General features: G+C 42.4%; 1 protein-coding gene across 7 annotated transcripts in view; it reads right to left on the bottom strand.

The window, feature by feature from the left end:
- The window catches only part of CTIF (cap binding complex dependent translation initiation factor), a 347,978-nt gene that overhangs the window by 216,838 nt on the left and 114,623 nt on the right, over positions 1–16,517 (bottom strand). For all 7 annotated transcript variants that reach the window (XM_073343500.2, XM_073343502.2, XM_073343501.2 and 4 more), the window contains 3 exons: positions 8,460–8,533; positions 7,178–7,282; positions 2,109–2,184 (listed from right to left, as the gene is read on the bottom strand). In XM_073343500.2, coding sequence (XP_073199601.1) covers positions 2,109–2,184; positions 7,178–7,282; positions 8,460–8,533 — 255 coding nt within the window. The remainder of the gene's footprint in view (positions 1–2,108; positions 2,185–7,177; positions 7,283–8,459; positions 8,534–16,517) is intronic.

Here is a 16,517-nt window from a genome sequence, read left to right as displayed (position 1 = left end):
CTCTGACACTGGTATAAATCAGGATTAACACATTGAAATCAATGGATTTAAAAAGGTGTAAGAACCATGTGAGAGAATAATTAGGGCCAAAGTATTCAAAGGCAATGGTTTTGTAGTGGACACATCAGGTGTGAAAAAAGCCAAACACTCCAGAAGAAGAGGTTTAAACATTGGCAGAGTTTAGGAAGTCCTTCAAGATATTGGAGTACTTTTTGCTCGGTAGCTGAGAACAGAGGATCACCCACCTCATCACACGCAAGACATTCTAATTCTTCAGTTCTGGAGGCAAGGAAGGGGGTGATTCTCAAGTCTCAGATATGATCTGACCCAGAGAGGAACCAAACATATTCAGCTTTTGCTGAGTCCAACAAGAAATGCAGGTGCTCAGCTCCTTTCTGGTTTGGGACACTAGCAAGTGAAACCTTAACTGAGACAGACCAGCAGGCAAACTCAACAAGAATTATTAACCTGAAAGCCTTCTCCCCACTTACCACATAAGCTGCTGTACCAGAATGTCAAAGACAGTTTAACCGTAACTATTCTAGTGGAAAGGTGTCTGGGGAGAATGGATCCCGGAAAGGAAAGGGCTAGAGAATTTTTTTCAAGACAATAATCCATATATAAACGCTTCACTGAGTATTTCAAGTGACACAGGGACCCCGCTTGGCCTAACAGCAGGACTTGAACTGGAGCCTTTCAGAGTGTCAAGCATGAGGTCATGCTACTTGAACTAAAGGGTTACAGTCTAGATTCACAACGGTACTTAGATGTTGTGACGCTGAGCATGACAACGCCATAACTTTTAGCTGCCTAGAAAATCACAGAAACACACTGCGATTCACGCAGCCTGAGGTAGGCTCCTAAGCTCCCTGTCCAATGAATGGGGAGAGAGAGGTGCCTCAGAATGCGATTCATAAAAGCCAACATACTGGCAAGGAGCTGCCTAAACTGGCCAATGGAAGATACCAACAAGAGGGGGGTGTGCTAAGCCCCAGCCTTCCTGCTGAGCTCAGTGCAGATCTCCGCTAGCAACCCACAACAGGGAAACCTCTTTGGAGTTAGATGCCCAAGGCATAAAGCTGGGAGGAGGATTCCCTCTGTGTCTCCTGTTGAAGCGGTTCCACTTTGGATAACGAAGTAAAAAGAGTCATTGGAGCAAGGGGACTGGACCCTGGGTCTCATCTGTCTCCTGGGTGAGTGCTCTAAGCACCAGGCTACAGAGTGATTCTTCTGCTTGTGCGCACTCTCCCCCTCTGGCCCACATGACTCTTTACTTATTTATCCACATTGCAACAGCTTCAACAGGAGAGACTGAGGGAACCCCACACCAGAATATCCCAGAGCCCAGTGAGTAGAGCACTCATCTGAGAGGTGGCAGATCCCTGTTTAAATCCCTTCTCCCCCACAGGTGAGGGGGGACCTGAACTGGGCGGGGTCTTCAGCATACCCTAACCACTGGGCTAAATGTTATAAGGGAGACTCTCCTCCTCTCTCCCCAGCTTTCTTCTATAAACTCCCCTATGGGGACCCAATCTAGTAGGCGGCCTCTGAGCACGCTACTGGATCAAGCCCTGCCTGTGAATTAGGCAGCTGAATGCCTGTCTTCCCCTGGTTCATGACTTGCTCTGGTGCTTGGGCAGGAGACACACATCCGGACACCTAGAACGAGGCAGCAGTGCGCATGTCCAGAGGCAGAAACAGGTGCTTAAGGAGCTTTTACTACAAAAAACAAGGTGCTGACTGAGTTTAGGCACCTACAGGTTCAGCGGGAGTTCTGTGAACAAATGAAGTTCAAAACTGGGACTTAAGTGCCTAAATCTGCGGTTTAGGCACCTAAGTGCTTCTGTGAATCTAGGTCTATGTTCCTTAGCTGGAAGTGACAGCAGACTCAAAGAAACAGCCCCCAAACGGCAGACAAAAACCCACACTCCCCTCTTGTGGATTACACAAACATCACAGCTAGCTGCCCACAGGACTTAAATTTACATAACCAGCTAGATCTCTAACCATGGGGGGTACAGCACAAGAGAAGGCGCCATCTTCATCAGCAATATGAACAAATGGGAAAAATAGCAATATATCAGCAATACGGTGCCACCAAAACATACCTGCCAGACGGGAAGAACTTTCTCTATGTCATTCAGGTTGATTCCGTCTCCATCCTCGTGCTTCCCTTTTCCAAGCCTGAGCCAGGAACAACAACAAAATAATAAAAAAAAAAAAAGTGCATGTGAAACCTCCACTGAAACCAAAGTTAACGTTTCTCACCCACCGCAGACGGTGAGTTTAGTTTTCTACCTTTAAATGGGGGGAAAAAAAGAATGGGGAGGATCTCTGGGCCAAATAACCCATGCCTCCTAAACATCCACATGCACACAGATAACCATCCATGCCAAACAGATAACTGCTTCTCCAAGATCTGTTTGCACCAATGACTATTTGTTTCTGTGTGCATGAACATTTTTTGCATGAGAAACTTTGGCACAACTGTCTGTATCCCTTACGTTTCCCAGCGTACTGTAATTCTCAGCACTCATCCCTGGTTCAAGCATAGGTCAGTGTCAAATTTATAGAGGATTTTTTTTTTTTAAAGAAAAGGACAGAAGGGGACAGAAGGTTAAAAAAGAAGGGCCTGGAAAGCTGCAGAGTTTGAGCTCAAATGGGAGATTCACACATGCAACACCTTTATCTCTCCCTGAATGTTAACTGAAAAGGAGTACTTGTGGCACCTTAGAGACTAACAAATTTATTTGAGCATAAGCTTTCGTGAGCTACAGCTCACTTCATCGGATGCATTTGCAATTTTCTCAGCAATGTTCATCCTTGCCTTCTTGTTCGAGTTATAAGGACGTATACATATAAACCTTAATAAAAATATAATAAAACTAAAGAGAAGTGCTTTCCGTTACTGGATTTTAAAATACGGTTACAAATATTTAATGTATGTTCAATGCGGCCAGTGATCGTGACTGATCACAGTCAATACAGATAAACAAAGGACAGTCCCAACCAGTAATATATATACTGCGTGCTTCAAAAAGGCTAATTTCCCAAATCTGAGGAAAATTATGAGCAAAACTGAGAGGAAAAAGTTAGACAAATGTGTATGAAAATTCTGAGTTCTTTAAGAAGTCTTCATTAGATGGCCAAAAATAAACTAAGATTCCACAATTGAGGAAGACGACAACTTTGGGTTAAAGCCTATCTGAGTTCGGTGGGGAAGTGAAGGCTGCAAATAGTTTAAGAAAGATAATATAACAAATGGATAAAAGGAGAAGTAGACCGCAATCAATATAAATTATAAGTTATGAAGTGTAGAAAGCTGATAAAGGAAGCAAGAGAAATAAGGACCAGATCCAGGGCAACGCTAAGGGCAGTAAACATATTTTGTTTCAGTTTATTAAGAACATCAGGAACAAAGAAATCCTAACAATGCTACAGGGCAATTACTAGGTGGAGATAGTAAAGTAAACTTGTTAACAAAACAGAAAAAGCAACAGTGTTCCATAAATATTAGTGTTCTCTATTTGGAAAGAAGCAGGATGATGTACTCATATTACATGAAGATAATGAACAACTTTTCAGTCCATTAGTAACTAAGGAGGATACTAAACAGTATCTACTAGGGATAAACATTTCTAAATCAGGAGGTCACGTTAACCACATCCAGGAGTCCTAAAAGAGTTGGATAGAAAAAAATCTCTGGCCTACTGATATTCTCTTTTAATAAACCTTGGAATACCAGGAAAATTCCAGAAGACTGGAGGAGTTCTAGTGTTATGCCAGTGCATACAAACGATAAGTGGGATGACCCAACTACTGTAATTATAAACCAATTAGCCTGATATCAATCCCAAGAAAAATAACAGAAAAGCTGACACAGGATTCAGTTAATAAAGAAAGGATGGAAATATAATTAATGCCAGTCAACATATTTTTATGAAAAATAGAACTTGTCAAACAAACCCGATTTCATTTTTTGATAAGATTACAAGTTTGATTGATAAAAGGGAACTATGCAGATGTAGTAGACTTTTGTAAGGCACGTGATTTAGTACCACATGACATTCTGATTAAAAAAATAGCACTATAGAATATTTAATGAATCGCACATTAAATGGATGAGGAACTGGCTAACTGAGACATCTCACGAAGTAGTTGTCAATGGGGAATCATCATCAAATGGAGGTGTTTCCAGGGGAGTTCTGCAGAAATTGGTTCCAGGCCCCACACTATTCAATATTTTTATCAATGATCTGAAGTAAACATAAAATCACTGCTGATAAAATTTGCAGATGACACAAAGATTGGTAGGTAAATAATGATGATAGCACAGTCACATAGAGTGATTTGGATCAGTTGGCAAGGTGGGCCCATTCAACCAAAATGCATTACAGCCAAATGCAAGGTCATACACCCAGGAACAAAGAGTGCAGATCGTACCAACAGAATGTGGGACTGTATCCTGGAAAACAGTGACTCTGAAAAGGATTTAGGGATCACAGTGGACATAACAGAACATGAGCTTTAAGTTTTTCTTCCCACTGTCCCTGGATGAACAAAAAAACCAGCACAAGCAAAAGGAGAAACTGACTAACTAGCTGACTATCCAGGAGAGAGAGAGAGAGAAGCTGTGTCTAAACAAACTGCTGCGGAATGCACAAAGTAAGCAAACGCAAAAAGAGAGACAAAAACTGTTCTCTGGTCTTTCAATTCTAGTCGGGGTTATTTGTAACTTATATTACTGACAATTCTTGGGAAATATTTTCAAACTCAAGCATGGCTGTTAAGTTGATGATGTTCATTTCACTTTTCTATTTCTGTTATCCCTTCTTATTTCGATTCGGCAGCTATATTATTTAGTTCTGGTAAGAGTTCTGGTGCACACTTTGTGTGAAAGGCAACAAACAAAAATAAAGCCCCAGTCCTGCAATCAGACTCACATGGGTGGCCTCTTGCATCTAAATGGGGGCCCACTGCTTTCAACAATGCTCCACGTTGACACACAGATCTACCCATGCTGATCCAACTGCAGGATCAAGGCCTAAAGTTGTAGTTTATTACTATAAAGTTTTAATTTCCAATCAACCCGCCCAGAGTCCGCCCCCACTAAAACCTGCTGCATTTAAACTACATTATGCATCTGAGGTAGCCCACAAAGACATTCCTGACACATCCTTTTGAACTGAGCAACTATAGTCAGTAAGATCACTCGCTGTCCCTGTAACAAATGAGCATAACAAGGTGAATTAAGCATAGGGTTTTGTCTTTATCCTTGCTGTTGTGGATTTACATTGGACTCTGATAAAGAAACCCCAAACCAACATTCAATAGTGTAGAATTAAAGACTTATTTGTCTAGTGCCTTTCATCCAAAAGGAGCCCAAAGCAAACTCTGAACTGCAGAATCATTGCCCGGCTGAAATCCAGCCACCTCTGCAATGAAACAATACAACTTTTTAAGGGCACCCAGCAACACTGCATGCCAATTCAGGGCAGAAAATTAATAATACTGTATCAGGTAAATCTGAATATAGGAAGAATGCAATCACTCAATTAGAAATTGGTGAACACATCTACTATAGTGCAAAAGAATCCTGCATTAGCAGGGCAGATGATCCAATGAATATAAAAGGTCTCTTTCACCTCTGATGGCTGTGATTGTCTGAAAAGAGCCACGAGATCTTGAGCACAATGTATTTGATTTTTACATAGCACCCTTTGTACAAAATTCTTAAAAACAGAGGTAGACAAAAATATCACCAGTTAAAAATGCTTTAGAGGTTATTCTAAGCTATTCTTTAAGATGCTATTTATAAACTCCATAGAATGCCAGTCCACAAAGACCTAGGCCAATGTTCTGAGCGCACCACGAAGATAGCATGCTTTGTTTCTCACCAGTTCAAGGGCCTGGTCTTCCACACTGCTATCTAAAATGGGAAAGTTACCAAGTCCTGTCCTTGGGATGCTCCACCAATTGCGATACAATGCTTAACTAAACATTCAGTCCTAGAGGGGTAGGTTTTAATGTACTTGAAACTTTGAAATTTTTTTCCAGCAAATGGAAAAACTGAATGAGTGCCATCTGGCTTCATTACATAAAAGGCATTTCTAATCCTTTCGGTCACTCCTTCTAAACAGGAACATACTTTTTCATCCCTCTTCAGACAAAAGTGAGCACTATCTGAGGCCAAATTTAGCCCTGGAGTAACTATATCCTTATCTCTAAAGAAACTATACCCTTCCATTTGTGGTAGACTTTATGGAGTTACATCAAGGATTGACTGATATCGTGCCATAACTAGGACATACAGAATATGTAGCTGCCTCCATATCCATAGCCAGCACTGCTCCTTAACTGGTCAATGTTTAGGTGCCAGAACTGACTGGCTGGGAGAGGGGAGACCACCCACATTAAGATCTGGCAACTTCTCAACTTGCAGAAGCCTCGAACAGTGAGGCAATGATTTCTTTCTCCACCACTGGTGAGTCACACCTAGAATACTGCTCACAGTACTGGACACCTTAGCACCTGGAGGAGGCTCAGGTTGATAAACTGGAGGGAATGAAGAGAAGAACAAAGATGACGAAGGGACTGCAAGGACTGATTTATGAAGAAGGATTGGAAACATTATCAGTAAATATTTGTAGCTTTATACAACAATGGAGGAATACAGCCTCAGTGTAAAAGCATTTAGACTGTGTAAATGCCAAGGATAGAAAGGGACTGTTTAATAATGTACACAGGTTTATGGCTAGGAGATATAGGATGAAATTATGGCAAGGAAAATTTATGAAGAATATTTTCGTGTTCCACTATAGCACTGTGAAAATCTTGCTAGAGAAAAAGAGGTGGAAGCTGTGTCCCTTAGGATTTTTTAAACCAGAGATGGACCCAAATCAGAGAACTAGGATCTAGTCCTTCCCATAGTTAAGAGATGTTTGACTCTAAGGGATTTAGTTTGGCCCCATATTTGTTGGAAACTGGCCTGGTCAAAGCAACAGAACAGTTCCACACTAGCTCCCCCCAGGAGATGACCCAAGCTTCCACTTCAAATTTCTAATACCTGCCACGTGTGACCCATTTGTGTTTCCCCACCCTGAAGCCGAGCACATGCACACAAACACCCACACACACACCCACACAGTATGAGAGAAGACGACACCACGGCACTTACCCTTCTCTGTCTATGTGCGGGAGCGGGTGTTTGGGGGTGTTCCGGAGCTTCCTCTGAAACTGTGTGAAGTCCAGCTTTTCAGGCTGTAAATCCCAGGTTGCACCACTAGGAAGGGAGAGAGAGAACGCACTATTAATGAAATGTGTTCATGTTGGGAAGAGCATATCATCTATACTTGCCCATTACTTTCCAAAGGCTATTGTCTCTGGAGACATAGCTTCTACTTCCAGCAGTCCCTGACCAGGTACCTCCAGCTTTTACACTGCCACACTTAACTGCCCTTAATAAAAATTTTAGGTGCAGCATCTAAACTTTCTTAGCTGCACATGCTCTTAGCTTTTGAAAAGTTCCCCTCAGTCTTTTGCTGCAGCAGCTAGTCTGGTCCATGCAGTGGAGATGCCCTCTCAAGAATCCTCATCTCTTACTTGAAAGATCCCTGCTGGAATGTGCATTACATAGCCTGGGGCACAGGATCAACAAGTGCCAAGGAGGACCCCTCCCTCCCGAGAGCAAAGCCTGCAGTGCTCTATGGACAGCACAGAATGGAGCACAAAGCTGAGAGGAAAGTTTATTTTATTGATTTAATCTTTCGTGGTTGATTGCAGCAGTACCCTCTCAGTGCCCACGTGCTGGAATGGAAACTGAAGAGCTCCTGCCACAAGTACTGATGCAAACTGCATGATATATAAACTGATGCACTGCTGATATATGGACAAACAACTGGATTCACCCAAGTCCCTGAGAGGCCTCTTCGCTTTTGTGTATCAAGATTCCTCGACAGATATGGGCATGCCTACACAGCAACTGGAGGTGTTATTGCAGCTCAGGTAGCTAGCATGGTTAAAAACAGCCATGAAGACACGGAGCATGGACCCCTGTGCAAGCTAGGGATATGAGTATGTATCCAGGGTTCTGGGAGGGCTTGTACAGCCAAGTGCCACCACGTCTTCACTGCTATTTTTATTCAAGCTGGCAGTGATATGCCTCCACAATGTGCAATCACACGTCCAACTGTAGCACAGACATCACCTTAAACTAGTCACATTAGTGCACCTTTCAGATGTTTGGTGTGCAAACAATCCCACCGACCTCCTCTAGGTTGAACTCCAGCAAAAATAAGGTGCACGTTATCTGCACTTAGGATGAGGGACTGGACTGGAGAGGAGGAGGCATGGCAGTCTCCAAGTTGCAATGCTTGCATGTCTATAGAAGAGCCCTGAGGAGAAGGACAAAAGAGGTCATATTCCATCTGTCTTGTAAAAGGGCTTTTAAAGGAGCTTACCTGAAGGAATCAAAGGTATTGGCTGCCCAGATATCTGTCCCCAACATGTCCAGGGAGTTGTCTTTGTTGCCATTCTGAAAAAGAGGGGAAAGAATTGTTATTATTGAGGAATTACGATGAGCTTCCTGACCCAACATATAACTCTGCCACTGAGTATTAGCAACACTCTTCGTCTGGGTGAAGTACAGACACACTACAATGAACAGCATTTTGGGTGGGTCTCACATTTCCCCAATTGCTTCTGAGACTTGTTAGGCTTTCCCATTTTTAACCCCTATTTTAAGAAGGTGATAACTCATAGGGACAGGTTTTCTCTGGTCCAATGAAAATTTGAATATGAAGTCTCATTGCACAAACTGAAAAGTGGGTAAATTAGGTGGAGCCCAAACCTGCCCCAATTACTCCAGGGAATTTGGTGTCAACTCAACCATGAGCAGCCAAATGGCTACTGGGAATGATCCAGGACTGACGGGAACAAGGCAGAAACTGGGTGTTGGGGAGGGATAATGTTTGGAAGATGTTTGGACACCTTGATGTCCCTGATGGCATTATGTCCCCCCATTCACCAGCACAAGCCACTTGGAAGGAGAAAGCATTGACTTAGAATGTTAGGGGACTTCTCCTGATAAGGAGAGGGCTCTGGCTCTGGCTGTGATCTAGGTGTGACATCCCTCCCTCCCAAACCTTGGCTTGTAAGCCTTACAGGGTCTATCAGGACTTGGCTTCACAGAGGAAACATAGTTTGCCAGGTTTAAGGCTTGCTGGCCAGTGAGTTCATCCCTCAGATTTGGCCCTGACTGAATCAAATCCAATCCAGCTACATATCCATTTCCCTGAATTTTAAGGGGCTCCCTTTTTGTAGCTAACTGTGAAGCAGTTTTAGCGGTCACGACAAGAGAGCTCTCCTTATCTACAGAGATACAAAAACACCAACACTCCAGCATTTCACCAGGCTGAGTTATCTGATGAGACATCAGACACCTTTATGGTTTACAGCTATGATAATTACTGCTCGAGATCTGACAGTAACACCATTTCTTCTGGCTCAGCACAATATCAGATCATCAGATACCACGATACCACATAACTCACATGATAATTGTGCCATTACTATGTGTCACCACTGCAGACTAGAAGAGCTTGGGTGCCCAACTCCATAATGTACAAAAAATAGCATTATGGAGGGATGGGCGGGGGAGGTCTGATAGGACTAGCCCGAAGACTTTGGAAGTACAGGGCCATTGTTAGCTCCCACACAAACCAGTGAATGACGTCACGCTTACAGTTTACTGAAACATTCTTTAGTTCTTTCCAAAGGCACTACCCTTTGAGCAACAAGCACTTGGCTAAGGGAGATGAATGCTTTGTCCTTTTGTTTCATAGCCCCAGATTAGCCTGTCATAAATGTGCAGTTTCTGTCCACCTTCCTCATCGACACGCATCGGGTGAAGGACCTCGGAGGAACGCCACTGTTTCAGAGGCAAAATCACTCTGTGTTATCTCCAGCAAAGCTGCTTACCTTGAGCACACAGGATACTCGCTGTCAACATTTACACTTAATCATCTGACTACTACAGCCCCACTAAGATATGAACCTAACTACATAAATGGTGTGAAAGCAAATACACTGTAGGTCAGCACACAGCATTTCATCCTCCCTGATATGTATCGAACCACTTGTGTTGCAAACATATGGGGGAAACCCAAGTGTTTTAAGAAAAAGTCAAACTGAGCTCCTTGCATTTTCTTTTCAAAGTGAAATGGTGCTAGGAGAAAGCGTTGGCTTGACAGCTCTGAAGTCTTTACTCTTCTGTTTGTCCACAGAATGGTTGCAACATATATAACACCAGTATAAGCAAGCATTCTCTGTACTGCCCTACCAACATACCTCAACCATACACTGGCCACCATATAGCCATCAAATGGCAACAACTTTCCATCACTCACTACCAACCTGAGTAGGATTTGAACCAGCAGTCAAGAAGGAAAAGACTGCATAGAGTTATCGGTCCCTTGAGCCAACCAGCCTGTGAAACCTAACAGGTCTCAATCTTCACTAGTTGGGCAAACAGACTGGGACAAGGAGCCTGGGAGGCATGTACGAAATTTTAGCTGGTACGGACTTCGCTAGTGCTTTTTATGTAGCCTGTTGTAAAACTAAGCAAACATCTAGATGGGTTGATGTACCCCCTGGAAGACCTCTGTGTACCCTCAGGGGTACATGTACCTCTGGTTGAGAACCACTGCTCTGTGCCACCTCGAAGTACCGGCCCACCCCATTCCATGTCCCATCTCCAGCTGTGGCCATCTTTGATGTTTCAGAGGAAGGAGACAATAAAACAAAACAGAATACACTGCAGGGTGGGGAGGATCCCTTCCATAGCCCATTATCAGTGTCCTGAGCTATTCATTTTCCACTGAATGCATCCGATAAAGTGAGCTGTAGCTTATGCTCAAATAAATTTCTTAGTCTCCAAGGTGCCACAAGTACTCCTTTTCTTTTTGCGAATACAGACTAACATGGCTGCTACTCTGAAACCTGAGCTATTCAGTTACCCAGTTCTCTAGTTAAAGTTACATGGATCAATCGGTAAAACATTGTGCTCCATTTCAGTCACTCACTTCAATGCATATGTCCCTCCACACTTAAGATTTTTATTTCAAGTCAACTTTTTAAATAGATTTCAATCACAATTTAAAAGCCGTGGTATTCAGTTGTGAAGTCTTGGCGAACTGAAGGACCAGTGAGGTAGTATATATGTAAGACTATACAAGGCAGTGTATATGGAAGCCTATACAAGGCATAGCTGTGGACACTGAAAAGCTCTCAGTATGGTCCTGAAACTCAGTAATTAAAGAGGCTGGTTCTCAAATCCTGATGCAAAAGGTATTTTAAGATAGTTCCCTGGGACGGCAATTATAACTATAATCAGCTTTAAACTTCAAGATCCCAATGACCCACCACGTGAGTTTAAATAATCATTTGTACTCAAGTGGAGTTGGAATATTACTCCCAAAAATTAATGGACTAATTAACAGTGCTGATTGAAAGACAGAGTGATGAGAGCATTATAAATGCTTAGACGGATTAAGGAGATTTGATCAAACAGATCCTACACACATTATGGGACTAGACACGTTAGGGACTCTGTTCTCAAAATCCTGTGTGCACAAATGCAGGTGGACAAAATTTACATCAGTGGTGTGCCTAATGTGTGTGCAGTCACAGCACATGTGCCCACATAACATAGTGATGGCACAAGCAAATGACCAGCTATGAGTCTGGCTAGTGAAGGAGAAATAGAGCTCAAGAATAGGTTTGCAGAGTTGGAAAATGAAGAAGGGGCTCAGCAGGTAGTCACCGAAGGTGGAAGGGCAAGGAAGAAGAGAAGAGCGGCTAGTCCTATAGGAAAAGGGGAAGAGTTAATGGAGACTACACCAAATATGAGCCCCAGGAGGATACAGGATGGGTTAAAGACTATTACAAGGGAGAACAGGAATGGAAAGAACTTGCAGCCAGAGGGAACAGGGGATAGACTGGAGAATAGCACCGTCACCAGGAAAAGGCAGGTCTATGTGATTGGGGACTCTTTACTGAGAAGAATAACAAGGCCTGTAACCAGAGCTGATCCAGAGAATAGGAGGGTGTACTGTCTTCCAGGTGCTAAGATACGGGATGTAGACCTGAGGTTGAAAAGGATTCTAAAGGGAGCAGGAAAGAATCCCCTAATTATCCTTCATGTGGGAACAAATGATATGGCTAAATTCTCACTGGAAAGTATTAAGGGAGACTATGCTAGGCAGGGGGAAGACGCTTAAGGAAATCGAGGCTCAGGTGATCTTTAGTGGGATTCTGCCTGTTCCTAGAGAAGGGCAACAAAGGTGTGACAAGATTATGACTATCAACAGATGGCTTAGGCAGTGGTGCTATAAGGAGGGCTTTGGGATGTATGGCCTCTGGGAGGCATTCATGGATAGAGGACAATTCTCTCGGGATGGACTTCATCTGAGTAGGGAAGGAAATAGACTTCTAGGATGGAGACTGGCACAACTGATTAAGAGAGCTTTAAACTAGGAATTTGGGGGAGATGGTTGGGAGATGTCCAGGTAATCTCCACGCCAGATTTTAGCATTGAGAGGAAAGAAAACAAAGTAGGAGAGGATACAGCCGGGGGTAGGAGGAAGGGCAGTGTAGATACCAGTCTAATAGGTTATACTGGCTGTAGAATGTCCGTGCCTAATAGGGTACAGAATGTGAGCGAGGCCAAACAGCAAAAATTAAGACTTTTGTACACCAGTGCGAGGAGCCTGGGTAACAAAATGGAGGAACTAGAGCTACTGGTGCAGGAAGTGAAACCAGATATTACAGGGGTAAGAGAAACATGGCGGCATAGTCGTCATGACTGGACTACGGGTATTGAAGGGTAGGTGCTGTTTAGGAAAGACAGAAATAAAGGTAAAGGTGGTGGAGTAGCATTGTATATCAATGATGAGGTAGAATGTAAAAAAATAAGAAGCGATGGAATGGATAAGACAGAGTCCGCCTGGGCAAAAATCACATTGGGGAAGAAAACTATTAGAGTCTCCCCTGGGATAGTGCTTGGGGTGCGCTATAGACCGCCGGGATCTAATTTGGATATGGATAGAGCCCTCTTTAATGTTTTAAATGAAGTAAATACTAATGGAAACTGCGTGATCATGGGAGACTTTAACTTCCCAGATATAGATTGGAGGACAAGTGCTAGTAATAATAGGGATTTTCCTAGATGCGATAGCGGATGGATTCCTTCATCAAGTAGTTGCTGAACCGACTAGAGGGGTTGCCATTTTAGATTTGGTTTTGGTGAGTAGTGAGGACCTCATAGAAGAAATGGTTGTAGGGGATAATCTTGGCTCAAGTGATCATGAGGTAATTCAGTTCAAACTGAACGGAAGGATTAACAAAAATAAATCTGCAACTAGGGTTTTTGATTTCAAAAGGGCTGACTTTCAAAAATTAAGGAAATTAGTTAGGGAAGTGGATTGGGCTGAAGAATTTATGGATCTAAAGGTAGAGGAGGCCTGGGATTATTTTAAATCAAAGCTGCAGAAGCTATCAGAAGCCTGCATCCCAAGAAAGGGGAAAAAATTCATAGGCAGGAGTTGTAGACCAAGCTGGATGAGCAAGCATCTCAGAGAGGTAATTAAGAAAAAGCAGAACGCATACAGGGAGTGGAAGAAGGGAGGGATCAGCAAGGAAAGCTACCTTATTGAGGTGAGAACATGTAGGGATAAAGTGAGACAGGCTAAAAGTCAAGTAGAGTTGGACCTTGCAAAGGGAATTAAAACCCATAGTAAAAGGTTCTATAGCCATATAAATAAGAAGAAAACAAAGAAAGAAGACGTGGGACCGCTAAACACTTAGGATGGAGTGGAGGTCAAGGAAAATCTAGGCATGGCCCAATATCTAAACAAATACTTTGCCTTAGTCTTTAATAAGGCTAAAGAGGATCTTAGGGATAATGGTAGCATGACAAATGGAATGAGGATATGGAGGCAGATATTACCATATCTGAGGTAGAAGCGAAACTCGAACAGCTTATTGGGACTAAATCGGGGGGCCCAGATAATCTTCATCCAAGAATATTAAAGAATTGGCACATGAAATTGCAAGCCCATTAGCAAGAATTTTTAATGAATCTGTAAACTCAGGGGTTGTACCGTATGATTGGAGAATTGCTAACATAGTTCCTATTTTTAAGAAAGGGAAAAAAAGTGATCCGGGTAACTGTTAGTTTGACGTCTGTAGTATGCAAGGTCTTGGAAAAAATTTTGAAAGAGAAGGTAGTTAAGGACATTGAAGTCAATGGTAAATGGGACAAAATACAACATGGTTTTACAAAAGGTAGATTGTGCCAAACCAACCTGAGCTCCTTCTTTGAGAAAGTAACAGATTTTTTAGACAAAGGAAATGCAGTGGATTACCTAGATTTCAGTAAGGCGTTTGATACCGTGCCACATGGGGAATTATTAGTTAAATTGGGTAAGATGGGGATCAATAGGAAAATTGAAAGGTGGATAAGGAATCGGTTAAAGGGGAGACTACAACGGGTCCTACTGAAAGGTGAACTGTCAGGCTGGAGGAAGGTTACCAGTGCAGTTCCTCAAGGATCAGTTTTGGAACCAATCTTATTTAATCTTTTTATTACTGACCTCGGCACAAAAAGTGGAAGTGTGCTAATAAAGTTTGCAGAGGATACAAAGCTGGGAAGTATTGTCAATTTAGAGAAGGACAGGGATATCCTACAGGAGGATCTGGATGACCTTGTAAACTGGAGTAATAGTAATAAGATGAAATTTAATAGTGAGAAGTGTAAGGTTATGCATTTAGGGATTAACAACAAGAATTTTCGTTATAAGCTGGGGATGCATCAATTAGAAGTAATGGAGGAGGAGAAGGACCTTGGAGTATTGGTTGATCATAGGATGACTATGAGCCGCCAATGTGATATGACCGTGAGAAAAGCGAATGCGGTCTTGGGATGCATCAGGCGAGGTATTTCCAGTAGAGATAAGGAGGTTTTAGTACCGTTATACAAGGCACTGGTGAGACCTCACCTGGAATAGTGTGTGCAGTTCTGGTCTCCCATGTTTAAGAAGGATGAATTCAAACTGGAACAGGTACAGAGAAGGGCTAGTAGGATGATCTGAGGAATGGAAAACTTGTCTTATGAAAGGCGACTCAAGGAGCTTGGCTTGTTTAGCCTAACTAAAAGAAGGTTGAGGGGAGATATGATTGCTCTCTATAAATATATCAGAGGGATAAATACCGGAGAGGGAGAGGAATTATTTAAGCTCAGTACCAATGTGGACACAAGAACAAACGGATATAAACTGGCCACCAGGAAATTTAGACTAGAAATTAGATGAAGGTTTCTAACCATCAGAGGAGTGAAGTTTTGGAATAGCCTTCCAAGGGAAGCAGTGGGGGCAAAAGATCTATCTGGCTTTAAGATTAAACTCGATAAGTTTATGGAGGAGATGGTATGACGGGATAATGTGGTTTTGGTAATTAAATATTCATGGATAGGCCCAATGGCCTGTGATGGGATATTAGATGGGGTGGGATCTGAGTTACCCAGGAAAGAATTTTCTGTAGTATCTAGCTGGTGAATCTTGCTCATATGCTCAGGGTTTAGCTGATCACCATATTTGGGGTCGGGAAGGAATTTTCCTCCAGGGCAGATTGGAAGAGGCCCTGGAGGTTTTTCGCCTTCCTCTGTAGCATGGGGCACAGGTCACTTGCTGGAGGATTCTCTGCTTCTTGAAGCCTTTAAACCATGATTTGAGGACTTCAATAGCACAGACATAGGTGAGAGGCTTTTTGCAGGAGTGGTGGGTGAAATTCTGTGGCCTGCGTTGTGCAGGAGGTCAGACTAGATGATCATAATGGTCCCTTCTGACCTAAATATCTATGAATCTATTTATGCCTGCAACTGCAGTAAATTCTCCCAAATAAATGAAAAAAGAAAAGGAGTACTTGTGGCACCTTAGAGACTAACCAATTTATTTGAGCATGAGCTTTCGTGAGCTATAGCTCACTTCATCGGATAGCTTCATCATAGCTCACGAAAGCTCATGCTCAAATAAATTGGTTAGTCTCTAAGGTGCCACAAGTCCTCCTTTTCTTTTTGCGAATACAGACTAACACGGCTGTTACTCTGAAACCAAAATAAATGAGACATTTAAATGCACACAAAGTGGGTTTTGAAAATCTGCCCATTTATGACACAAACTTTTTTTTATCATTCCTTCCCATCCATTCCTTTGCAAATCAATCTGAATACAGAATTATTTTGTTACATTAGTATCAGGGTAGATAATCAACGTTTTTTAAAAAAATCAGATTTGTAAATTTAATTTAAATATAATTTTCCTTTAAAAATTTTGTATGAAATTATGATAATCTATGTCAAAGGCCAAAACTTACTATGATCTATTAAATCATTTAAATTAACTAAAATAATTATATTAAGCAGTACATAAGAGTGGCCATACTAGGCAAGACCAACGGTCCAT

The sequence above is a fragment of the Lepidochelys kempii genome, chromosome 5 (assembly GCF_965140285.1).
Source record: "Lepidochelys kempii isolate rLepKem1 chromosome 5, rLepKem1.hap1, whole genome shotgun sequence".
NCBI lineage: Eukaryota > Metazoa > Chordata > Testudines > Cheloniidae > Lepidochelys > Lepidochelys kempii.
Note: the sequence above shows the minus strand (reverse complement) of the source record. Positions and strands in the feature narration are given on the sequence as shown.